The sequence below is a fragment of the Bos taurus genome, chromosome 16, assembly GCF_002263795.3.
Source record: "Bos taurus isolate L1 Dominette 01449 registration number 42190680 breed Hereford chromosome 16, ARS-UCD2.0, whole genome shotgun sequence".
NCBI classification, from domain to species: Eukaryota; Metazoa; Chordata; class Mammalia; order Artiodactyla; family Bovidae; genus Bos; species Bos taurus.
In genome coordinates this window covers 70,756,097-70,781,330 of record NC_037343.1, presented here as the reverse complement: position 1 = coordinate 70,781,330, position 25,234 = coordinate 70,756,097, and the positions used below count along the sequence as shown (strand labels likewise).

Sequence of the window (25,234 nt, the reverse complement as noted above, 5' to 3'; positions counted from 1 at the left end):
TACACAAGGGCACAGCTGCAGCATGTGTGATCTTTGATCTTCATTTGGGCACGGGGGATAGCCCTCTCAGAGTAGAGGGGCAAGGAGAAAGTTGGTCTCACTTGTACATTCATTCTTTCATTTGTTCACTCATATGCACAATAATCTCAGTGAACAAAACACAAAAGCCTCTGTCCTTGTGAAACTTACTAATTGATTCTATGTATTAGATCAAATACAAACCCTATTAATTCTATCTTCTGAACATCTCTCAAACCCATCTTTCTTTTCTCTTTCTTAGGGTGGTCTTCACCATCTTTGGCTGTTACTGCAATAACTTCCTAAGGTCTGAGAGGTTCTCCCTTGAATTTCTCCCTTCTCCAATCTGTCCCGGACACAGTCAGCAGTTAGATTCTAAAACACACACTTTTTCTTGTTACAGTAGTGCACCCTTATCTGTGGTTTCACTTTCTGCAGTTTCAGTTACCCATGGTCAACCACAGTCTGAAAATATTAAATGAAAAATTTCAGAAATAAACAATTCCTAAGTATTAAATTGTGTGCCATTCTGAGTAGCATGATGAAATCTCAGGCTGTCCTGCTCCATCCCACCCAAGACATGAACCATTCCTTTGTCCAGTTTATCCTGCCCATTAGTCATTTGGCAGCCACCCTGATTATCAGATCCACTGTTGCAGTATCTCTGTGTCTGTGTTCAACCAACCCTATTTTACTTAATAATGGCCCCAAAGCACAAGAGTTGTGATGCTGGCAATTTAAACAGGGCAAAGAAGGGCTTCCCTGGTGGCTCAGTGGTAAAGAATCTGCCGGCCAATGCAGGTGACACAGATTTGATCCCTTGTCTGGGAAGATCCCACATGCTGCGGAGCAACTAAGCCCACAGCTAATTGAGCCTGTGCTCTAGAGCCCACGAGCCGCAGCTACTGAAGCCTGAGCCCTGAGCCCACGCTCTGCAACAAGGGAAGCCACCTCAAGGAGAAGCCCACACACCACAACTAGAGAGCAGCCCCTGCTCGCCACATCCATTAACAGAGAAAAACCCGTGGAGCATCAGAGACCCAACACAGCCAAAAATGATAAATGAATTTTTTAAAAAATAAAATACAGCAAAGAGAAGCTGTAAGGTGCTTCCATTAAGTGAAAAGGCAGAAGTCTGCAACTTAATAAGGAAAAATATTGTAGGCTGAGATTGCTAAGATCTACGATAAGAATAAATCTTCTATCCATGAAATTGTGAAGAAGAAAAAAGAAATTTGTGTTAGCTTTGTTGTCATTCCTCAAACTGCAAAGGTTACAGCCACAGTGCATGGTAAGTCTTTAGTTCAGACAGAAAAGGCATTAAATTTATACAGTAAGATATTCTGAGAGTGAGGGAAAGAGACCACATTCACATAACTTTCATTACAGAATATTATTATAATCGTTCTATTTTATTATTAGTTATTGTTGTTAATCTCATTAAGCTTAATTTCTAAACTAAACTTTATTATAATTATATATAGGATGGATAAACAACAAAGGCCTACTAGCACTGGGAACTGTACTCAATATTCTGTGACAAACCATAATGGAAAAGAATATAATACATGTATATTATTGAGTCACTTTGCTGTACAGAAGAAGAGCAACATTGTAAACCATACTTCAATACAATTTTTTTTTAAATAGTATACACAGGGTTTGGTACTATCTGAGATTTCAGGCATCAACTGGACAATCTGGATACATCCCCTTAAGGTAAGAGGGGACTATGGGGAGGTGGTTTAGGGGCATTACATATACTGTGCACTTTACTTACATTATTATTACATCAGTTCCACCTCAGATCATCAGAGGTTGGGGACCCCTGATCTACAGGATAAAGTACATATTCCTCAGCATACTCTACTGGGCTTTATGGGATTTGGTCCCAACTTGGCCTCATCTATCTCAATTCACTTCTGACATTTTCCAAACATATCACTCCTTTGTGCCTTTAGGGCTTCCCTGATAGCTCAGCTGCAGTGCAGACTCCACCTGCAGTGCAGGAGACCCCAGTTTGATTCCTGAGTCGGGAAGATCCGCTGGAGAAGGGACAGGCTACCCACTCCAGTATTCTGGCCTGGAGAATTCCAAGGACTGTATAGTCCATGGGGTGGCAAAGAGTTGGGCATGATTGAGCGACTTTCACTTTGTGCCTTGGACATGCTTTTTTCTTTGCTTCAAACGTCCTTCCAACCTCCTTTCTGTCTATACTTTTATTTATTAAATGCATTTAATAGCAACCTACTCTGTTATGTCTTCTCCCGCTTTCTGAGGAGTAATGCGTTTTAGTCTATTTCCTTCCTTTAATGATGAGTTCCTAAATGGTAAGAGTCATATCTTTTCATTTATTTCCTGGAACTTGGTATGGTGTCTGACATTTATTAAGTGCCCATGAAAGAAGGTAAAACTGCAGTATTCTCAACTATTTCCCCTCAGAGTTATAAGGGGGGGAAAGGGACAGAGAACATCCAGGTTTCAGCCATCCACTCATGCTGTCAACCTGTCAGAAAATACACATGTTGATCTATAAACTGATGAATCATACACTAAAGGCAGTCTGGACCGAACAACACAGCAGTTCCAAACTGACTTCACAGAACAACAGTCACATAAACACCCAGTAAAGGCTGTCTAGTTTGAAAATACTCCTAGGTGATTCTGATATGCTGCCTTTCCCCACTAATTGGCAATCACTCTGATAACAGTTGAAAAATCTGATGTTGTTTTTTCCATTTTAACATGTAAACCACAAAGTGAACTCTGGGTGTCTTTGAAGAGGTAATTATAATGATGCCAAGGAGTAGAGAGTAAAGTCTTCTGAGCAAAGAATTATCTTAATGCTGAGAAGAAAAACTATAGCCATAGAGAATTACTTGACAGGGCTTGGAATAAGCTCAAAGGTTTAAGTGGTTAATCTTAACAGCTAGCAGAGACATCAGTCTACACTGGTCAGATCTCTGCACTACCACCGTGGCAACCAATAAGGTCGCCTGACAGTCCTCCTGTCTGGACAGCCCTTTTCCTGGACATTGCTGGAGAATTCTGTCTCTCTTCCCACGCTGATCATTCTTTTTCTACTACATTTTTTTCCTTCCTACACTGACCATTTTCTATTAAAACTTGAATTTCTTTAAATATGTCACCTTTATTAGGTAGGGTGCAATCTAGTCTGCCTGGACCAGCAAAATATTCTGTCTTTTTAAGGAGGTTTCTGCAAATATTAAACTCATTCTTTATATGGTACTTACACAGTCTAACTTCACATTTCTAAGAGTATTTCACTATCTACTCAAAGGATCAATTATAAAAATATAATTTGATTTATAAAGTATTAAGCATAGGAATATGCTTAATTCTCTGGGCCTGCTTCTTCATCTCACAATAGTTCTCTGGTATTGTATTTTCCAATAAGCTATTGACAAGGGTACTTTTGAAGACTGACCAGATGAAAGTCTTGTGGGAATGCCAGATAGCATATATAAAGGATCATGGTAACCACTATGTTTTTTGCCTCAGTGTATGACCTTAATAGTATTCTAGATTAATTTTCTCTTTTCTTCCAGTAAAGGAACTCTGCCAGTAAAGAGGTGACATTGAAAACAGGTAGGAATTCCCTGGTAGTCCAATGGTTAGGACTTCAAGCTTCCACTACAGGGGGCATGGGCTTGATCCCTGGTTGGGGAACTAAGATCCTAGAAGGAATCTTCCATGTGACATGGCAGGAAATAAAATGGAATGGCTACAAAAATAACTCAGAAATGAATGACAGAGGGACAAAGTGAAGTCACATACCCATAAAGCAATCGTCTGAAGCTTCCTGCCATGCTTGCCCATTAATGCTGACATTCTCTTGCACAGCCGATTCGAAAGTCTGCAATAAAGTCACAAAAATCAAGTCACTGAAAATAACTTTAAATACTGAATTCAAACATTTGGACAATTCAGATTTGTGATAGAGAATATAAAAAAAGTAGACGACTAGATTACTAGTATGCTTATGCTTTTCAATGAAGTGAGATTCCATTTGAATCACTTATTCTACCTACATTTTAGTTCCAACAGCCATTAAGAGAATGAGAAAATGTGATGAAAATTTTTACAATATTGGTGCAAACAAAAAGAATTTACTTACTAAATGAAAGTGAAAGTGAAGTCGCTCAGTCGTGTCCAACTCTTTGCGACCCCATGGACTGTAGCCTACCAGGCTACTCTGTCCATGGGATTTTCCAGGCAGTAGTACTGGAGTGGATTGCCACTTCCTTCGCCAGGGGATCTTCCCAACCCAGGGATCGAACTCGGGTCTCCCGCATTGTAGACAGATGCTTTACCATCTGAGCCACCAGGGAAGTAAATGAAAGGAAAACAAGCTAACAAATTGGGCTCAAATGAATCTCAAGGTATAAGTAATACATTTGCTGCTGAATGAGGGTCAGTGTTAACAAGTGGGAAAATACACAGGCTTAAAACAAAGTGAAATTAATTTCTACTTTACAATGGACTGTATTTTGCGGGAAGGGGGGCCTGCGTTGGGTCTTAGTTGCAGCACACGGGATTTTCATTGCATCACTGGGGATCTTTCACTACAGTAAATGGATTTACACACACCCTCTAGTTGTGGCACTTGGGATCAGTGTTTCAGTGCTTGGGCTTAGTTACTCTACAGCATGTGAGTTCTTCCCGCACTGGGGGTTGAACCCACATCCCTTGTACTGCAAGGCAGATTCTTAACCACTGGACCGACCACCAGGAAAGTCCTAGGACTCTTTTTTTTTTTGAGATATACTTTGAAGTATGTAATGATAAAATGACATGAGAGATGCAATTTGCTTTAAAATAAGAAGTATAACATATTTTTGATAACTGCTAAATTTGGTGATGGACATATGGATGTTCACTGTGCTAGGCTATTTTTTGTAACTTTAAAAATGTTCGTAATACATTAAAAAGTAAAAAACTAAAGAAATTTGATGGTATCATCCAAATTTTAAACACACATTCCTTATAGCCCAACAATTTCACGTCTATCAATATAACCTAAAGGACCATTCTCATAAAAACATAAAGAAGATAAACTGAACATGCTTATTTCAGTTCTGTTTGAAATTATGAAATATTGAGGGAAAAATATCTAAATTCAAAATTAGGAGAATGGCTAAATATACAATATACCCCTATCATACAATACTAAAAGAATGAAGTACATCTCTATATAACATTAACAAATAATAAAGACATATTCGGTTTTTTAAACAAAAAGCAGGATGTTAACAATTCATCAGCATGACACTATTAGTATTAAAAAAAAAAAAAAGGAACACTTTTTAAAACAGAGAGATAGCTTTAAAGCCAAAAAAGAGAAGGATTATATCCTCCAAAATAGTAAGTTATTTCCAAGAAGGAAGAAGGATAGTGGAGAGGAATTCAAAGATTTTTGCTTTATGCTATTTTTCATAAACAGAATACATTTTATATAATTAAAAATAAGCTTAAAATTATCCTTCAATTTAAAAATAAATTTTTAAGAAAGGAAAAAATAAGCTTAAATCAAATGATGACTGATAATTATGAGTTAGAGTATGTATTCTATACTTTAAAGATTTTTATAAAGTAAAATCCTTACTCTATCCAGTTCTATTCAAGAATTATCCAAATTGTCTTTTTAATATTCATTGTACAGTTGTATCCATTTTTTTAAATGTTACTTTATTAAGTATTAGAGAAATGCAAATCAAAACTAAAGTGAGGTATCACCGCACACCAGTCAGAATGGCCATCATTAAGAAATCTACAAAACAATAAATTCTGCAGAGAATGTACTGCACTGTTGGTGGGAATGCAATATAGACACTGTGGAGAACAATACGGAGGCTCCTTAAAAAACTAGGAATAAAACTACCGTATGACCCAGCAACCCCACGACTGGGCACATGCTCTGAGTAAACCATAATTTGTACCTCAGTATTCACTGCAGCACTATTTACAATAGACAGGACATGGAAACAACCTAGGCGTCCATCAACAGACGAAAGGATAAAGAAGTTACAGTACGTATATACGATGGAATATTACTCAGCCATAAAACCAAACAAATTTGAGTCAACTGAACTGAGGTGGATGAACCTAGCGCCTGTTATACAAGTGAAGTGAGTCAGAAATGAAAAATAAATATCATATATTAATACATATATATGGAACCTTCCCTGGTGGCTCAGAGGTTAAAGACTCTGCCTGGAATGCGGGAGACTGGGGTTCGATCCCTGGGTCCAGAAGATCCCCTGGAGAAGGAAATGGCAACCCACTCCAGTACTCTTGCCTGGAGAATCCCATGGAGGGAGGAGCCTGGTAGACTACACTCCATGGGGTCGCAAAGAGTCGGACATGACTGAGCGACTTCACGTTCGTATGGAATCTAGAAAAATGGTGCTGATGAATCTATCTGCAGGGCAGGAATGGAGACACACGTAGAGAATGGACATGTGGACACAGCAAGGGAAGGAGAGGGTGGGATGAACTGAGAGAGCAGCACTGACACACACACCCTCCCACGTGTACAGCAGATGGCTGGCTTAGAATCGACCTGGCCAGTGCAGGGAACGTGGGTTCAATCCCCAGTCTGGGAAGATCTCACATGCCCTGGAAGCTGCTATATAACCCACAGAGTTCAGCCTGGTGCTCTGTGACTTCCGAGAGGGGTGGGAAGGCAGGGGTGTGGTATGGTGGGGTAGAGGGGTGGGAGAGAGATTCGAGAGGGAGGGGCTATATGTATACTTATGGCTGATTCACGTTGTTGTACAGCAAAAACCAACACCACATTGTTAGGCAATTATCCTCCAATTAAAAAAAAAATTGTGGTAGCTGAATAATGGCCCCCAGAGATGTCTGCATTCTAGTCCCCAGGACCTGTGAATATGTCATCTCATACAGAAAAAAGGGGGGATTTTGCTGGTTGTGATAAATAAAGGATCATGAGATGTGAAGAGTGTGCTTGATTATTCAGGTGGGCCCAATGTAATCACAAGGGTCCATACCAAAAAAAAAAGGGCAGGAGTGTCAAAATCAGAGGGAAGGGATGTGTGAGCAGAAGTCAGAGCTCTGAAGATGAAGGAAGGAGCCATGAGTGCAGCCTCCAGGAGCTGGGAAAGGCAAGGGCAGGGATACACCCCAGAGCCGCCAGAAGAACTGCAGCCCTGCCAGCACAGACTTCAGGACTTCTGCCCTCCACAACTGTCAGATAATACCTTTGCATCACTGTAAGCCACTCAGTGTGGTAACTTGTTACATCAACAATAGGAAATGAATACGCTGTCCACACCCTCTATCTCTGTTGTTTTTGGATTGTTATTTTCAATCTCTGTCCCCAGCCCACTACCCACACCCATTATAAATAAATTAAAATATTAAAAGAAAAAAATACACAGGACTTTCCTAGTGGTCCAGTGGATAAGAATCCGCCTGCCAATTCAGGGGACACAGATTTGATTCCTGGTCTGGGAAGATTCCACATGCTGTGGGGTGACTAAGCCGGTGTACCTCGAGTCTGTGTTCTGCAACAAGAGAAGCCACTGCCACAAGAAACCCGCCTGCCTCTAGAAAGCCTGAGCACAGCAATGAAGACTCAGTGCAGCCAAAATTAACTAATTAATTTTTGAAAGCCTTAAATAAAAAGTCTACAGATTATAAATGCTACCCTCTTTCATGATTGGTGGGAATGTAAACTGATACACCCACTATGGCAAACAGTATGGAATTTCCTCAAAAAATTAAGAGTTGCCATATGATCTGCATCCTACTCCTGGGCATATCTATCTGGAGAAAAGTACTAAATAAAATTTGAGAAGATATGCAGGACTTCCCTGGTGGTCCAGTGGTTAAAAATCTGCCCACCATGCAAAGGGACATGACTTCAATCCCTGGTCTGGGAAGATCCCACATGCCAAGAGGCAACTACAACTAAGTCCATGCACCACAGCTACTGAGCTTAGGCTCTCAAATCGAGGAACTGCGACTACTGAGCCCACATACCACAACTACTGGAGCCCGCATGCCCTAGAGCCAGTGCTCCACAGCAAGCGAAGTCACCACAAAGAGAGCTCCGAGCATAGCAACTAAAGAGCAGCCCCCACTAGCCGCAAGTAGAGAAAGTCCTCGCGCAGCGACAAAGATCCTGCCAAATACAAAAATAAATAAATGAAAAAAAAAAAAAGATGCGCATCCCAGTGTTCACTGCAGCACTATTTACAATAGCCAAGACATGGAAACAACCTAAATGTCCATCGACAGATGAAGCATAAAGATGCGGCACATACACAATGGAATACTCCTCAACCGCAAAAAAGATGGAATAAAGCCATTTGCCACACATGGATGGACTTGGAGATTATCACATTAAAGTGAAGAAAGTCCGACAGACAAAGATATATGATATCATTTATATGCAGAATCTAAAATATGACACAGAAGAACGTGTCTATGAAACAAAGTCACAGACATAGAGAAGAGACTTGTGTGTACAAAGCAGGAGGTGGGTGGGAGAAGGATGGATTAGAAGTTTAAGATTAGCAGATGCAAACTTTTACGTGTAAAATGGATAAACAACAAAGTCCTGATGTACATCACAGAGAACTACATTCAATATTCTGTGATAAACCATAATGGAAAAGAAAGCATACATATGTATAACTGAATCATTTTGTTATACAGTAGAAATTAACACAACATTGTAAATCAACTACACTTCAATAAAATTAATTTTTAAAAAACTATCACAAAAAATGTTACTATATTATGCAGTTTTAGATAGAGATGTCAACATTCCTGAAGCCTCCACCTTTTATCTGTTTTCTTAATTAAAACACAAGTGAATTCCCTTGGTAGTTTAAGTCTTCACATCTTTTATCTTCTAATTTACTTTCTCATCCATTAATAAAGTATAATCGGTTAAGCCAAGTTCCTCTTTTCCTGTAAGGAGAACTAATGTTCTAAGTACCTTAGCACTTCCTGGAAAGGGGTAAATTCTAAGATCATTACACAAACAAGTCTTCTCCTGTGAAACTACTACTAAAAACGTCCTCAGGTATGTCTCTATCCTTCCCTTGCTAGCAAGGGGGGAATGATATAAAAGTCAGTGTATATAATACTGGAACACAGAATTACAACCCAGGGAGTGTTCCAACATTCTTCATCCACTTAACTTTATTTTGTTTGCATTGTGGTCAGTAAAACTGTACTGCATTACAAACATTTTGACATTTCCCCCTGTATATAAATAGGTTGTGTGCTTTCTTCAGACTGGCACAAATCCCTCAATTTGTGTCTTCCCCCACGCCACCCCCCCCCAAAAAAAAACAAAACTCATCTTCTACAGAGCTTTGCAAAATACTTGAGAAAGGAAGGGGAAACGGATTATAAGGGTGGGTGTGATCTTAGTGAAGTTTATAATGGGAAGCTTCCTTACCTACTTTAGACTCGTAGAGAAAATGTTTTTGCTTTCTTTACAAGATATTCTAAAAACAAGCAAAAAGACCAAAAGCTAGCCTGGTGACTGACTTCCCGGATTCTCCTTTCTGAGTCTCTGTCTACGCCGTCCAACAGGGGACAATCTAGCCACTTTGTGGCTGTTGAAGCCTTAAAATGTAGCTAGTGGAAAAGGACATCAGGTTTAAGTTTAAGACAGATGTGAAAAGCTTGGTATGAACCAAAGAATGTAAACTAGCTGTTACTTTTTTTTTAATTATTACAAGTTAAAATGGTATCTTGGACACGGTTAAATAAATATCATTAATTTCACCTATTTTCTTCCTTTTAATTTCAAGTGACATACATGGCTCGCCTTGAATTTTTCGGTCGGACAGCACTGGCCTAACTAACAACACCCAGCTGCCTCCAGCATCTATCTCGTTCCCTCGCGTTCCCGGGCACCGTTAAACTCTGCCAAAACCGGCCGTGGGCTCCTCCTGACCACTAAGACCGGGGTGTGGAGAAAGCGGGTGAAAAAACAAGAGATGGCTACTGGGCCCGTACCCACTGCGCATCTCGCAGCGCGGGCTCCCGAATCTCCTCAGGCAGCGCGTCCCCGAGCTTTTGCACGAAGCTGCTGCACAGTTCTAGCATTTCCGTCACGGCCCGCTTCGAGGTGCAGCGCACACGGAAGTCTTTTCGGTAGGTGGCAGGGACCGAGGCCCTGTCTTCTGTCCCGGCCACTCTCCCCACGTCCCCCGAAGGGGAGCGAGCCACCGACCTGAGGGCCCGCTCCATACTTCCAACTTGAACTCTGGGCGGGAATTCTGAGGGCGGAAGGGCGGGTTTCCCGGGAGGAAGGAGCACACGTCCGGCCGGAAATTGAGCCCACCGCGGCACTAGCGTTCCGGCTGTGGCTCCGCCGGCGAGTCCAGGGGTTTCGGTGGCTGCTGTGATGGGGGCGGTGGGCGTAGGGCTGGTGGACTGTCACTGCCATCTCTCCGCCCCGGACTTTGACCACGTACGTGAGGGCGAGGTCGGGCCCGTGGGAGCGGGGCGGGCCCCGTCCTTTACCCTTCGAGTTATCCTCCCGTGGGGCGAAGTTCCACGCGTAATGTCAACGTGTTTTACCTGCTACATTGGAAACCAGAGGCTCGTATTAGAGAAAGAAGAGGCGGTTCTGTTTTGGGGGTAAACCTCTCAAGAGGTGACGCTTAAGTTGCGGAAGAAGGACAAAGCGGTGGGTGCATGGTGGTGAGGAAAGCAGGCGGGTTGCAGGCCCCTCGACAGGACAATATTTGGCCAAGATATCTAAAGCCTGGGTGGCGTCCAATGAGCTAAAAAGAGAGAAGCATAAAATCGGACTCAAGAAGTTTGCATAGGATAGGTGAGGCACGAATTCACATTTCATTAGAATCACAATGAAAGTGAAAAGTGAAAGTGAAGTGGCTCAGTCGCGTCCGACTCTTTGCGACCCCATGGACTGTAGCCTACCAGGCTTCTCTGTCCATGGAATTTTCCAGGCAAGAATACTGGAATGGGTTGCCATTTCCTTCTCCAGGAGATATTCCCGACCCAGGGATTGAAGCCGGGTCTCCCACATTGTAGGCAGACGCTTTACCGTCTGAGCCATCAGAATCACAATGGGGATCCTGTAAAACTGTTTGTTGGTTGGGTGGGTGGGTGGTTGAAGGAGAGAGACATGATCTGATAATCCATTTAAAAACCTTTCTGCCGATGTGTGGTAAATGGATAGAGAAGAACAAGGGTTAGAAGTTAGAAAACCGGTTTGGAGGCTTTTGCAGTATTGAGACTAAAGATGATCCAGGTTGCAGGGGAGTTGTAAGCGAGAGAAGCAGATGGATTCAAGTTATATTTTGGAGATCGATTCTTAAGTACATACTGAGAGGAACTGGATGTGCAGAGAGAGGGAGAGGAAGAACTTGAGGATGCTGGAGAGAGATGGTGGTGCTGTTTACTGAGATGAGGAAAAACAAATTGGAGAAGACAGGCAGAAGGAACAGATTTGTTGGGGAGAAAATAGTTATGCTTGGCACATGTTGAAACCTGATGTCCATCCAAGTGAAAATGTCATATGGTCATTTAAAAATTTGAATCTTGGGTTCAGAAGAGAATTACAGGCTGGAGATAAAAACTGGGGACTCACTAGCATAATGAGTATAGTAATGAGATCACTTAACGGGAAGTACACAAAGAGAAGCCTATGGTCCTGAAATCAGAGGAGAAAGAGCCAGTCAAGGAGACTTGATAAGTAGCCGACAGCTAAAGAGAAATATTTGCAGAAGCCAAGAGGAGAAAATATTTGGGGAAAGAAAGAGTAGAAAAGTTGTAGAAAAGAAATGCTACTGAAGGGTAGAGTGGGAAAGAGAAGTGTCTTTTATATTTGACAATAACAGTTTCTGTTCCAGTAGAGTGGGAACATAAGCCAGAATTTACTGAGAGAGTAAATGGAAGGTGCGTCAGCTAGGCTCTTCTCACCACCCTGTTCCTGGCCATCATTGTCAGTCTTAATGTGCCTCAACTGCATTGGTATACACAAGCAAAGGATAGTTACTTATCCATCTAAAATGATCATGATTACTTATGTTTATTTTAGGATCTGGATGATGTGCTGAAGAAAGCCAAGGAAGTAAGCCAATAGCTATATTTGCTCTTTTTTGGTTGTTTTTATTTTCCTGCTAATTTTTATCTAAGATAGTTTGAAATTTTGGTATAATATGTTGATGTTGCTTCAGTAAAACATACATTAACAATAAGCAGCATCTATTGTTTGCTATGTGCCAGACAATGAACTTAAACCCGTTCTGTACATTATCTCATTTAATGTTTCTCAACAACCTTCTAAGGAAGCTACTATTTTATAGGCAGCCGTTACCTGTTTTATAGATGAGGAGGCTAAGGCCTAGATTGACTTGTCCAAAGATGTGTCACTAGTAAAGTGATACAGACAAGATAGTCTGAATCCAGAACACATGCCCACAGACACAAGGCATGCCAGCTGTATAGAACAGGTTGGTCCGTCTGTCAGTTCTTGCTGCTGCTGCTGCTGCTAAGTCGCTTCAGTCGTGTCCGACTCTGTGCCATCCCATAGATGGAAGCCAACCAGGCTCCCCCATCCCTGGGATTCTCCAGGCAAAAGTACTGGAATAGGTTGCCATTTCCTTCTCCAATGCATGAAAGTGAAAAGTGAAAGTAAAGTTGCTCAGCCGTGTCCGACTCTTAACAACCCATGGACCGCAGCCTACCAGACTTCTCCGCCCATGGGATTTTCCAGGCAAGAGTACTGGAGTGGGGTGCCATTGCATTCTCCGCTGTCAGTTCTTAAATTAGCATTATTCTGAAGATCTTGGGAAAATTATAAAAGTTTTCTGAAACATTTTGGTTTGTTTGGAGGAAAATTGTTAATTTGGGGAAGCATTTATGAAATTCATTACAACTAGCATTTTGTGGTCTTCCTTGAAACTTATAGAAATCGTTGCCATTTTTATATATAGCCATCTTTCACTATTGCAGTTTAATTAGGAGTGTGGTATTTGGAGTAACACAGGCCTAATGATCTTGGACAGGTTATATGACTCCATCCAAATGTCTCTTGATCCATACCATGGATTACAGCAATGCCTATGTCAAAAGGGTGTGCAGATTAAATGGGGTAATATTTATACTCACTGAATATATGTCCAAAACGTAGTACCTAATTAGTGATAGCCATTATATTGATGGAGTGTGAGTGAGCAAGGATAACTAAAAGCACAGAAAACTTTAAATTTTTATTTAGTTGTATTGGATGTATATTGAGACTATAACTAAATTCTATTCATTTTTGTTTCAGGCCAATGTCATGGCTCTTGTGGTGGTCGCTGAACATTCAGGAGAATTTGAAAAGATTATGCAGCTTTCACAAAGGTGCTACTTCTCATAAAGAAATAGAAAAGGATGCATTTATGGTGTCATGTTTATAATATCAAAGATCATCCATTTTTAAAGAGAATGAGAAGGAAAAAAATTACATTAACAGCCTTAAAAAAATTATTTCCTACTTGTTCTTCAGAGTAACATTGTCTCCTAGTCTAATAACCCTGCTTTCTTAATTCATTCTACATTTTTAGGTATAATGGGTTTGTCCTGCCATGCTTGGGTGTTCACCCAGTTCAAGGAGTTTCACCAGAAGACCAAAGAAGTGTCACATTAAAGGTAATAGTCTTATAAAACAGGAGCCATAAAAAATGGTATTACCCTTTGACTCAGTAATCTTCCTCTTTCTGATTTTTATTCTAAAGCAATAATCCAAAAGAAAAAAATTCTATCTTCTTTCACAAAGAGGTTTATTACAGCATTATTTGTAATAGAGAAAAAGAGGGAACAGCCTAGCAGTTCAAAAATAAATAGTTAACTTATACAGTGTTAAATATGATGCTACAAGGTTAAATATAATTTTATAGAAAATGTGGGTTATAAGGTATATGTGCATGAGTGCTAGGTCATTTCAATTGTGTTCAGCTACTTGTGACCTTATGGACTATAGCCCACCAGGCTCCTCTGTCCATGGGATTCTCCAAGCAAGAATCCTGGAGTGGGTTGCCATACCTTCCTCCAGGGGATCTTCCCCACCCAGGGATTGGACCCGCATCTTCTGCATCTCCTGCATTTTGGGCAGATTCTTTACCCATTGAGCCATACATTGGCTCCTGTCCCTACTTAACCCACTTCAGTCATTTCTGTTACAAGCCTGACCCCTGTTCTAAAGGTTCTAAAGACTAAATATTTTCTTTAATAAAAAAAAATTCTAATTATTTTAAATCGGTCAGAATAGATCTCTCCTCCCTCCCCTTTGCCCTTCCTTTCCTTCTCTCTACCTCATTTTTGAACAGCATAGTGGAAACATCATGAGCTTTGAAGTCAGAGAGACTTGGCCTGCTGCCTTCTGCGATCTATGGCACTTAACTTTGCCAGGTCTCAGTTTCCTCATTTGTAAATGGTGCATAATTATTTGCAGTATTCCCAGTCATAGAGTATAAAGGTATAGAATATTTAAAACCCCACAATAGAACCACTAGCTCTTAAGGAACTTAAGACCTTATGGAGGAAGTAGGAATAGAGCTAAAGTCAGAAATAGACCTATGAATGTCCTTTGAAGTATTTTTACATCTATTAAAATGATAAAGACCACATATATTTATACACATTAGTGATATGAAGTAGTATTTCTATTAACAATTTACTATCCTTGACTTGCCAGAAACTTCCAAATTATTTCACAAGGAATTGAAATAATCTCATTGTAAGTTTGTTTTCCTTGTTTTTATAGATAATACATATATCCAGAAAGATTTTTTCCCTATATCTGGTCTTCATCCAAATGTGTAATTTCTTTGTCTTAAGGTTTTCTAAGTGTGCTATGTTTGCTGGGTAATCTCTCCAACTTCTCCAGTCCCTTTGAGGTCCCAGAGACACAGATTAGTTTGAACATTTGATACAGAAGATCCTTTCCTGACACTGACCTACTCAGCTATTGTCAGACACCTTCTCTGGTAACTAGGGTTATGTACTCTTAGCTCCTCTTGACAATGTTAATTCTTCTTCATTGAGTCTACTGGAATTGTAAGGCCTGGATTTATCCTCCCCCATCTTCTTTTCTCTCTCTTCAGGCATAATTATAACATCTTCTCCTGTTCCTCGACCATCCGTTTTTACCTCCCTTTTCTTAATTCTCCTTTTTCTGATTATTCTCACTAGAAGTACTTTGAATTTACATACTCTGAAATCCTCAAAGTAATTTAAAATACGTAGAAGCAAGTTTTCCATATATTTGTTTTTCTCTTACCTTACAAGGAAACCCTTGCAGGGGAAATTCTCTTTCAGTGGAAACAGTGATATGGAAACTAGCAGTACACAGTTACTTCAGTAGTTGACAAACAGCCATATGCGTGAAATTTAGTATTTATATTGTTGAAACTTTAGGACAAAAATAGGGTACGCAGAACTCTAAAGATGAAATCAGTGAAAATAGTGCAAAAGATGTTTGGGATTATCACTATTAAAATTCACAAGTCATTCGTTTGTACCCTAAGAGGAGAATATAATAATGCGCTCCCAGACTCCCCAAGGTGAGTGGCTTTGTTCTTTCTTGCTCAGCTATTCGAGGAAATCCAAATGCCTCCTAAACAGAAGGAAGTGTTGAAGTGGGAATCTTCGTAAGAAGTAATGTTCTTATAACTAACTGGGTATGGGACATTTCTGCTCAAATTTCCAGCTAGAATTACTCACCATTATAGAAGGATTACCATTCCTAGTTCCTCAACTGGGTAAAGGATTTGTATGTAAAGGACCCAGCATAGCATAGTGCCTGGCATGTAATAGGTGTTGATACAAAACCTATGAAATTCCTCTCTCCTTCTATTTGAATGAATTTACTCTTTTTTTTCATCCCAGGATTTGGATGTAGCTTTGCCCATTATCGAGAATTATAAGGATCAGTTATTGGCAATTGGAGAGGTAAATATCCACTAGCTGATCAAGTGATTTCTAATCCAGACCTCCATGTGATATATGAAAGCAGTCCTTAATTCAGTGTTGGTGATTATAACAAACATAGATAATTATGTTCACCCTGCTCAACTGAATAACTTGTCAGTACTTCCTCAGTAAGCAAAAGCACTTAGGGATAAAACAATAGAACGCCTCCCCATGGGCTTGCTAATGGAAGAAGACTGCTTTATTAACATTTCAATATACTTCGCTTTTTTTCCTTTTGCTTAAATAAGGCCATCTCTCTGATAAGTTGAAATAGTATGTACAAGCATACTTTAAATATTAATAGGTTAGTTTATAATAAAAAACTTAATAATTTAAAGTTGTGAAGCATTTTATCACTTGGTAATTCCACTTGTAAAGATAAAAGATAGGAATAACACATTCAGAATATAGCATATAGCAGTGCATGCCAAAATAGTATCAAGGGAAGCAGTCGTTTATAATCATTACTGTCCAGCGTGGGGACCACATGCAGCTGTTGAGCACTGAACTGTGACTGGCCCAAACTGATGTGTGCTATCAGGATAAAATGCACAGAGGATTTCAAAGTCTCAGTACCTCAAAGAAAGAATGTAAAATAACTCAGTAATTTTACATTGATTATTTGTTAAGATAATAATGTGAATGTAATAATATTGATAATGATTTAGGAATAGTGACTTAAAGTATATTATTAAAGTTAATTTCACTTGTTTCTTGTTAGTGTTTTTAATGTGGCTACTGGAAACTATAAAGTTGTGTATGTGACTTGTGTGTATGACTCGCATTATATTTCTCTTGGACAGTACTGCTTCATCATCTGCCTTTTGGGATTCATTAAACCATAAACGTGATTCTGTTTTATTTTTCTGTTATAGGTTGGACTGGATTTCTCCCCCAGATTTGCTGGCACTGATGAACAGAAGGAAGAGCAAAGACAAGTCCTAATCAGACAGGTCCAATTAGCCAAAAGACTAAATTTGCCTTTGTAGGTTAATTATCATCTTTCTATATTAATAGTTTTAAAGCACATTATTGATAAATAATGATTCTCCTGAAATGGAGCTCTACTTTTCTTTTTCTCTTAACTACTTTAATAGATCAAAAATAATATGTTTGTAGTAAATACTTAAAAGAAGGTTTTTTTTGTTGTTAAACAGAAATGTTCACTCACGCTCAGCTGGAAGACCTACCATCAGCCTCTTAAATGAGCAAGGTATGTAGGTTCCTGAGAAAAATGTGCCTAATGTTTTGACAATTCTAGTCCATGTTCTCATAGAAAAAGACATCTTATTTGTTTTCTTAAAGGGAAGGGAAAGGGTCAAGTGTAGTGATGGAAATCAATTAAGATGGTTTTGCAAGTGAGCCTACTAATTATAAGGTTCTCAGTGTGATTGTAATGTCCATCAGACCAGGATAAAGCGAATGAAAAATTAGATCAAGTAAAATAAATAAGTTTTTTTTTAATTGGATCAAGTAATCTTTAGTGCCTTCATTTAAAAATTAGCAGCTCAAATTTTTTCATCAGCTTAACCAGCTGATTAATGAGAAAGAGGAAAACACAAAGCAGAGAAGGGTGATCACATTGGCTTACTCTTTTGCCTGTTTTATAGCTGCTGCTTCAGAAAATGGTATTATTCAGATGGTGGCCATCATACATAAAATGCCCTGTCATCTTCACCAGTTGTTCCTAAAGGAAAAATACTTCTCATAGGATTACTTTTCAAATTTTTTAGTTGCCATCCACAGTAAGAAATGCAATTTATTTTGAAACTCGGTATATACTCATATAGAAACTGACAGAAGTTTAAGAAGCAGTACATCTGTGTATGTGCGTGTGTGTGATTATATTGACTGGCACACCCTGGCCAGTCATGACCCACTAAACTGTTTCCGTAACTCACAGTTGTAACCCACTAAATGTCACACCTGCCATTTGAAAAAACAATATTAAATAGTGAGGTAAACGTAATTGCCTACAACTTGAAAGCATTGTGGTTCTCAGTGGTGAGTACTGAATCCCTTGGGATCACTGAGAGCATGATTTTTATGGAGGCTGAGCAGCCTTGCTTTGAGAACTGGAAGTAGTTTTTGGGAAACCTACTCTGACTGTTGAATTTTTGAACTATTCAATTCCTCATTTCCACTAGCATCCTTCTCAAGGACAGTTTGACCATTTAAAAACCTGTTAGGAACAATAATTTGACACTTCACAAACTTCAAGAAGGTTTGGAATGGGAAGTTTAAATAATTGTTTAAAATTTGTTTCAATTGTATATAATTTATTCTGCAGATTAAGAATTTATTTTTATTCTACTGGTTGAACACTGTGCGTTTATCTACCCTTTAGAAACCTCAGAACCTTCTAGTGACCAACATTTACTTACAATCTGTGTTGTTCAATTTGATTAGTGGGAAAACCTTTCATTAAGGAAATAAAATGAACTCTGATTTACTTTTTGAGAGGTGCTGACAAAGTGTTGCTGCATGCGTTTGACGGTCGGCCGTCTGTAGCCATGGAAGGGGTAAAAGCTGGGTACTTCTTCTCAATTCCTCCTTCTATCATAAGAAGCGGGCAGGTAAAATCTTTCATTAAACTTCCTCTATGCTTTGTGACCTAACACTTTAAAATATGAACTTGCACTTCACTCTCGTGAACTTTTCCTGTTCAGTACTTTTTACGTTACTGTACTGTTGTGTACTGTTCTGGTTTCATTACAAAAATTAATCTTAGGTCCCTACCTCATACTTACATCAAGAGTAACTCATAAATGGATCAGAGACCTAAATGTAAGAGCTGAGATTACAAAACTTTTAGAAGAAGACAGATCCAAATCTTGATGACCATAGATTAGGCAGTGGTTTTCTTTGCCATGACACCAAAAGCACTAACAGCCAAAGAAAAAAAATAGATAAATTGGATCCACACACAAAAAAACTGGGCAGCTCATGCTCAAAAGAACTGAACTCCCCGATAGCTTTCAGAAAAGCATTTTTAAAGGCTGTATGAGGGAGGAGGCTGCAGGGCGTGTGATCAGCTTGTACTCAGTGCTCGAATTGGTTGACATCAAGATACAGTTTTAAGCATCATCAGTCAATCTGATTTCAAATGGTCTGATATCTACATGCTTGAGGTCAGCAGTTTTCATCTGGTTACGGTCTGCTTCCTGTAAAAACAACTTAGGAATGTGTGTCAGACCTCTGCGTGTATCTTTCAGGGAACTGGAAATTTGGTGAGTCTCCTATATGACTGATTTGTACCAGTTTTCCAACCCAACAGCTATTCATTACTTCTATATCTTCACGTTTCCTTAACTCTTAAACCAGCCTTTTAAGACTCAGGGGAGGCAGTAGTCCAAAATTATTATTTTATTTACCAATTTAGCATTTTAGTTTTGTTTTTTAATTTTTATTGAAGTTGATCCAAGATTATTTTTATTTTTCCTACTTTTATCATTCATGGAGAAATTTCTTAGTAGTACTTTTTAGCAGTGGTATCATTTCCTTTTCAAAACTAAAATGCTATTATTCTTTCTAAGTTTAAAGATAATATTTGTGCATTATAGAAAATTGAGACACTTCAGAAAAAGACAAATTTCCGGTCAACCCAACCCATCCTACCACTGAGACAATCATTGTTAACATCTGATTCATATAAAATATGAAGATATCATATTCTTTTTGTTTTGAGTTAGCTTCATGGATATTTTTTGTATCTATAAACATAGACCTATTTCTTCTTTAAAATAATTACGTACTATTTCACAATATGGATGCACCGTAATCTAGTTAAGTAAAGGTTACGTTGTGTCTAGTTTTCACTGTTAACAAACAGCACTTCAGTGAATAAATAGCGTTGTGCATCACAGTTGTTCACATAACTCTTGCAGTTACTGTGTATAAATGGAACCATTAAGAAAAAGGGTATGTATTTTTAAATATGTGGTTAAATCATCACATTTCCTTTGAGGAAGTTTATACCAGTTTAATTTTTGTCTGCCAGCAGGGCATGAGTATACATATTCCTGTGCTTTTGAAATTTTACTCTTTCTTTTTTGGCTGTGCTGGGTCCTCGTTGCTGTGCTGGCTTTTTTCTCATTGTGAGCGGGGGACTTCTCTTTGCTACAGTGTGTGGGCTTCCCCTCGCGGTGGCTTGTCTTGTTGGGGAGCACAGGCTTTAGGGTGAGCGGGCTCAACGGTTGCAGTTCCCAGGCCCTGGAGCGCAGGCTCCTAGCTGCAGTGCTCGGGCTGAGTTGCTCCTCAGCATGTGGGATCCTACCGGACCAAGGATTGAACCATGTCTTCTGCGTTGGCAGGTGGTTCTTTACCACTGAGCCACCAAGGAAGCCCTGAAATTTTACTCTTAAAATAATTTATTTTATCATTGTTCTACTCTGCATCATCTATCTCCTTTCCATTTTTTATCTTAAAAAGTACAGTGGCAACAAGAGAATTGCTCTTGATGTAAAACTCACTGAGTTAATTGAAGTCTTTATAATCCAGGCAAAATCATAAACAGAATATAAAACCATCTGTTTCCTAATCTAAAATTCAAAATATGCACATGAACTTAAATTTATAAACATAAAACCTTGACTGACTCAAAGTGAATAGCAGGAAGAAACCCAGAGTATGGTAGTGGTGGAGAAACAATAGAAAATGATAGAAATCTCTCTGTGGATCTTTCAGTGAGCATGTGGTATCAGATGTTTGGTTTCTTGCTGGATGTACCTCATTTTTCGCTCTTGGTTGCTGCTCTTTTGAGTTCCTAGAGGCTTCAGATAATTTTTGGCAAAGAACGTTTTTTTTTTTTCTGGCCACACTGCAGTGCTTGTGAGATCTTAGTTCTCCATCCGGGGATCAAACCTGGGCCCCCTGCAGTGGAAGCACAGAGTTCTAACTGGACCAGAGAATTCCCAAAAATGTTTCTTTTTAAATCTGTTAGTGTAGAATGATGAGAACATAGTGGACATTTATTAGTTGAATATTCAGGTATGAATTTTAAATTCCTGCCGAGTAGAATGCATTGCCAGGTAGGTTTAATGCTCCTTCTTTAATCTTTACTTCTCGTGTTTTAAACTTACTAGCTTTCTCTTTTCTCTAAGAAGCAGAAACTTGTGAAACAGTTGCCTTTAACTTCAATTTGTTTAGAAACGGATTCCCCTGCACTGGGACCAGAAAAACAGGTAAACGATTTTCCTATTTCTACATTATTTAGTGTATCTTTCATTTGAAATATTTTCAATTTAGCTGTGTTTCTCATTACAGTGTAAATACAATGGAATCTTACTTTAGTACTAGGTTGAAAGATTATATTGACTTAAATTTCATCAGGTCTTTTCCAAATATGGCTGTAGTGCCCCAAAGAATATGATTTGCTATGGGTCACAACCTAGTTTATGTAATATTGAAATCCAGACCAGTATAGTAGAAAAGCTTAGTGTCTACACTTGAAACTACCACAACATTGTTAATCAACTGTACTCCAATAAAAAAAAACAAAAAAAAAACCCAGTGTCTAGAGTCAGAAAGACCTGGATTCAGATCTGGTGTGTGATGGTACCCACTAGCTGTGTGACTTTGGTCAAGTTTCTTAATCTCTCTGAAACTATTTCTCATTTGTAAAATGTGGGTAAAATAATAGTAAAATACTTTGAAGTATTACAGTGGGGATTAAATGAAGTAATGTACATGAAAGTGCTTTGTGTGTCTGATATATAGTAGATGCTCAATAAATGTTCATTTTTCTGTTTTGAATTAGCATGCTGAAATTAGCCTCAATGTCTTGCAGTACATGTATGTATTGATATAGTCATAGATATATTTATGAAATTTCTGCTGTACATTTTGTTATTATAGGCCATAAAGAATCATACTTTAAATATTGCTAAGAATTCCCTGGTGGTCCAGTGGTTAGGACTTGGTGCTTTCACTGCCAAGGCCCAGGTTCAATTCCTGATCTAGGAACTAAGATCCCGCAAGCCTCACAGCACAGCCTAAATAAATAAATAAATATTGCTACCATTATAAGTTATATTTACCTGAGGGGAAGACACAGTATCTGCTTTATTTGCTTATACAGTGCCTGTTGCAGTCACTTAGCACTAAATAACTTCCTGAGTGCCCCTGACTGCCCATCAGAGCTGTCTCCATGCCTCCCAGGTTCAGAGGATTGGCGCTTGAGAGTCAGGAGTTTGGAAACAGTAGTGATGAAATTGGTAACAAACTATGATTATTTGTGATTACATTATGATTATTGCTAAATAATGTCCAATTAGTTACATAATTTTATAAATCAGCTCTTATAAAAATACAGAAAAGGAATGAGAAAACAGGATCGTAACTGCAGATATTTTTTGTTTGAGTGTAAAATAAAATAGTACAAAACTGCCTTCCTGACTAGTCGAAATAGGAGAAAAGGACCTAACTTTTTTACCCTAAAAATGAGTTTCAAATGCTATTGTAATTCAATTTCATATTTGTATTTTGATGATTTGATCAAAATTGTGTTTTTGGCATAATACCACGCACACAGTAGGTACTCAAAAATATTTATTGAATAAATGAATTTTAAAAGGGAATATGTTTTTTGTTGAGTAAAATGTGTTTATCTTAGACAAATAGAAAACACAGAAAATAATAAGAAAATAGAACCATCTACCACTGAAAGGTTACCACTATAGTATACTGGTTAAAAGTATATACTCTGATGTCAGATTGCTCAGGTTGAAACCTCAGTTGGGCTGTTTACTAGCTGTTTAGGATCCCTTCTTATCTGTAAAAAAGGATGGTAATAATAATACCACCTATCTCCTAGAGTTATTTTGAGGATTAAATGAGAAATTCCATGAAAAACTTATAACAAAACCTTGCCTACGATAAGCACTAAATAAATGCAGGTTCTTATGTCCTTCCACACTTTTTTATATTCATATATGTACACATAATATGTTTTTCATAAAAACAGAATTAACCTTAACACATCATCTCATGACTTGCTTTTATGTGGTGAACATATGTGTTCGTCAGTAAATAAACACTTTTCCTCATCCTGGTTAATAACTGTATAAATTGTAGCGCATGAGTATATTTAACCAGATATTGCCATGTAGGTTGTTTGTTTCCAACATGGTACAGTTAACTCTTGAATAGCGAAGTGGTTAGGGGTACTGACACCTTCTCCAGCCCTGCGCCACACCATGGAAAGTCCGCATCTATCTGCCCTCCGTGTCTTCAGTTTTACATCCCTGGATCCAGCCCTCGTTCACATGGTTCTGCATTCACAGATTCAACCCAAGTTTGGATTGTGCGGTACTGTAATTTTTACTGAAAAAAATCTGTGTATAAGTGGAACCACACAGTTCAAACCATGTTGTTAACAGTATAATGAATGTCCCTGAACCTAAATCTGGGTGCACATTTTTCATTGTTTTCTTAGTAGCCTACATTCTCAAGGTTATTTTTTTTGCTCTTAACAGTTGTCGTATTCCTCTGAACATTATCATCCTGAGTAAATAATAACAACAGTAATATATTTCGTCATATCTAAATGATTGAAGATGTACCACTATTTTGTGACCCTTAAGGAAAAAAACACTACCAATTATACTTTCACATGCCATTGAATGTGAGTAAAATATTTATCAGTTTCAGAGATGTTAAGATAGGGGAGAAATGCGTCTTAGAATCAGTAAAATATGGGTGCATAACCTATTTAGTCTTCAGACACACGATGGCATTACTTGAATCAAACTGCACTGCAGCCTGTGGGGTGTAGTGGCCACGCAGCAGAGCCTAGTCTTTACAAGCACTTGCTTGAGGAGCAGACCAAGGGGCAGTTAGTGCGTCGGTCAGGTCACCAAGTGTCCACTATGCAGACTGCTTCATGAGCTAGGTTCTGGGGCCTCAGTTGTTAATTCCCTGCCCTAGGGTTTTGTGAGCCCTATGTTTCAAGAGCAGCATAGACTCCATCAGTGTTGTAGCCTTAGCTTTCAGGCTGAAGTTCAGGGCCTTCTCCCCAACCCCTTTAAAAAAAAAAAAAGTAAAGAACCCAACAGTTGTTTTAGCCTACTCATTTTCATCTCTTTTATCCACAGTCTCCAAGGATTGCTTCTGTCAAGTGTCACGTTTGATTCCGTGTCTCTTTTTTCTGTTTCAGGTACGGAATGAGCCCCGGAACATTTCCATTTCAGCAGAATATATTGCCCAGGTGAAAGGGGTCTCAGTGGAAGAAGTTATAGAAGTGACAACACAGAACGCATTGAAACTGTTTCCCAAGCTTCAGCGGCTGCTCCCCAAATAGCCTCTGAACAAAACCACCTGCAGAGGGCAGTGTTTGAGAAAAATAAGTGTCCTGACAAGTCTCAACTGCAGAAGCCACTGGAGAAGTATCAAGATAGAGATTATAATTAGAGACAAGTTTCTCTCAGAAGTAAAACTGTGCTTAGATCCTGAAACCCTGGGTTCAAATTCTACCTTGCACTGCTTTTCAGTTAATGAACTCATAGTAGGAGATTGGGAACACTGCTGCCTCTTACTTTGCCCGTTAAGAGCAACCACCAAATGAACTGAAACCGTTTCTTCTGGCGAGGGTGGCTCCCACAGATAAGAAATACGTGCTACTGTGATGGCATGGAACAGGCCACAGTTGGATTCTTTACCGCCTCTTTGACTTCTTACAGGATTTATCCAGTGACAGAAGAGTATCTAGTTTCTTATCCTGTCAAAAGTCCTATCTTTTCTGGGTTTGTAAAACTGAACTTTGCATTTTGAATTCTCTCTCTCTTTAAGAGAAAAATGATAATGGTTTTTATGTTGATCTTAGATTCTGACTTGGGAAGCCAGTGGTTTGTACAATCATCATTAAACACCAAGCCCCAGAGTTTAGTTAATAATTGATTTTAAGTTCCAGTCTGAATTTTGTCACAGGTTTAAAATGTAAATAGCTTCATTAAAAATGTATCCGACATTTTTGCATACAGTAATATTTTACATTCTTAAGTTTTGAAAATCTCAGGAGAGAAGAGAGTCTTGTACCTAGTGGTGATGGTAGCACAACAATATGAATGCACTTAATGCCAATAAATTGTACTGGTAAACATTATTAAGATGGTAAATTTTGTTACGTGTACTTTACTACAATTTTTTAAAAAAAAATCTTAAATGTAGTTTACAAGTTATTGTGATTAATACCAAAACCTGAGTATTTAATTTTGTTAAA

The 25,234-nt window shown here is 38.8% G+C and overlaps 2 protein-coding genes and 1 non-coding gene across 9 annotated transcripts in view; 2 read left to right on the top strand and 1 right to left on the bottom strand.

Annotated features, from left to right (window-relative positions):
* NSL1 (NSL1 component of MIS12 kinetochore complex) overlaps window positions 1–10,309 on the bottom strand; it is a 35,414-nt gene extending 25,105 nt beyond the window's left edge. For both annotated transcript variants that reach the window (NM_001101876.1, XM_059875301.1), the window contains 2 exon segments: window positions 3,817–3,895; window positions 10,045–10,309. In NM_001101876.1, the coding sequence (NP_001095346.1) occupies window positions 3,817–3,895; window positions 10,045–10,278 (313 nt within the window). In that variant the 5' untranslated portion in view covers window positions 10,279–10,309.
* A 66-nt stretch (window positions 10,310–10,375) lies between these two features.
* On the top strand, window positions 10,376–25,117 carry TATDN3 (TatD DNase domain containing 3). 6 transcript variants are annotated; one of them, XM_005217394.5, is made up of 10 exons: window positions 10,376–10,501; window positions 12,098–12,130; window positions 13,334–13,407; window positions 13,611–13,695; window positions 15,934–15,996; window positions 16,893–17,002; window positions 17,175–17,230; window positions 18,481–18,593; window positions 21,120–21,200; window positions 24,173–25,117. In XM_005217394.5, the coding sequence occupies exons 1-10, from the start codon at window positions 10,436–10,438 to the stop codon at window positions 24,314–24,316; spliced, it is 825 nt and encodes a 274-aa protein (XP_005217451.1). In that variant the 5' UTR covers window positions 10,376–10,435; the 3' UTR covers window positions 24,317–25,117. The 6 variants fall into 6 exon arrangements, with proteins under 6 accessions (XP_005217451.1, XP_010811885.1, XP_059731519.1 ...); NM_001080320.1 differs by having other exon boundaries at window positions 10,426–10,501; window positions 21,123–21,200; window positions 24,173–24,912; XM_059875534.1 differs by lacking the exon at window positions 10,376–10,501 and adding an exon at window positions 10,524–10,720.
* Window positions 21,910–21,981, top strand: TRNAE-UUC (transfer RNA glutamic acid (anticodon UUC)). The gene has a single exon. It is a non-coding gene; the product is annotated as a tRNA-Glu (tRNA).
* Window positions 25,118–25,234: the final 117 nt, after the last annotated feature.

Bases quoted from the DNA above. Each gene is read 5' to 3' on its own strand.
- TATDN3 (XM_005217394.5), top strand. From the start codon at position 10,436: ATGGGGGCGGTGGGCGTAGGGCTGGTGGACTGTCACTGCCATCTCTCC. The intron at 15,997-16,892 runs GTAAATATCCAC...TTTCTGTTATAG, and splicing joins AGTTATTGGCAATTGGAGAG to GTTGGACTGGATTTCTCCCC. The intron at 18,594-21,119 runs GTAAAATCTTTC...CTTTTCTCTAAG, and splicing joins CTATCATAAGAAGCGGGCAG to AAGCAGAAACTTGTGAAACA.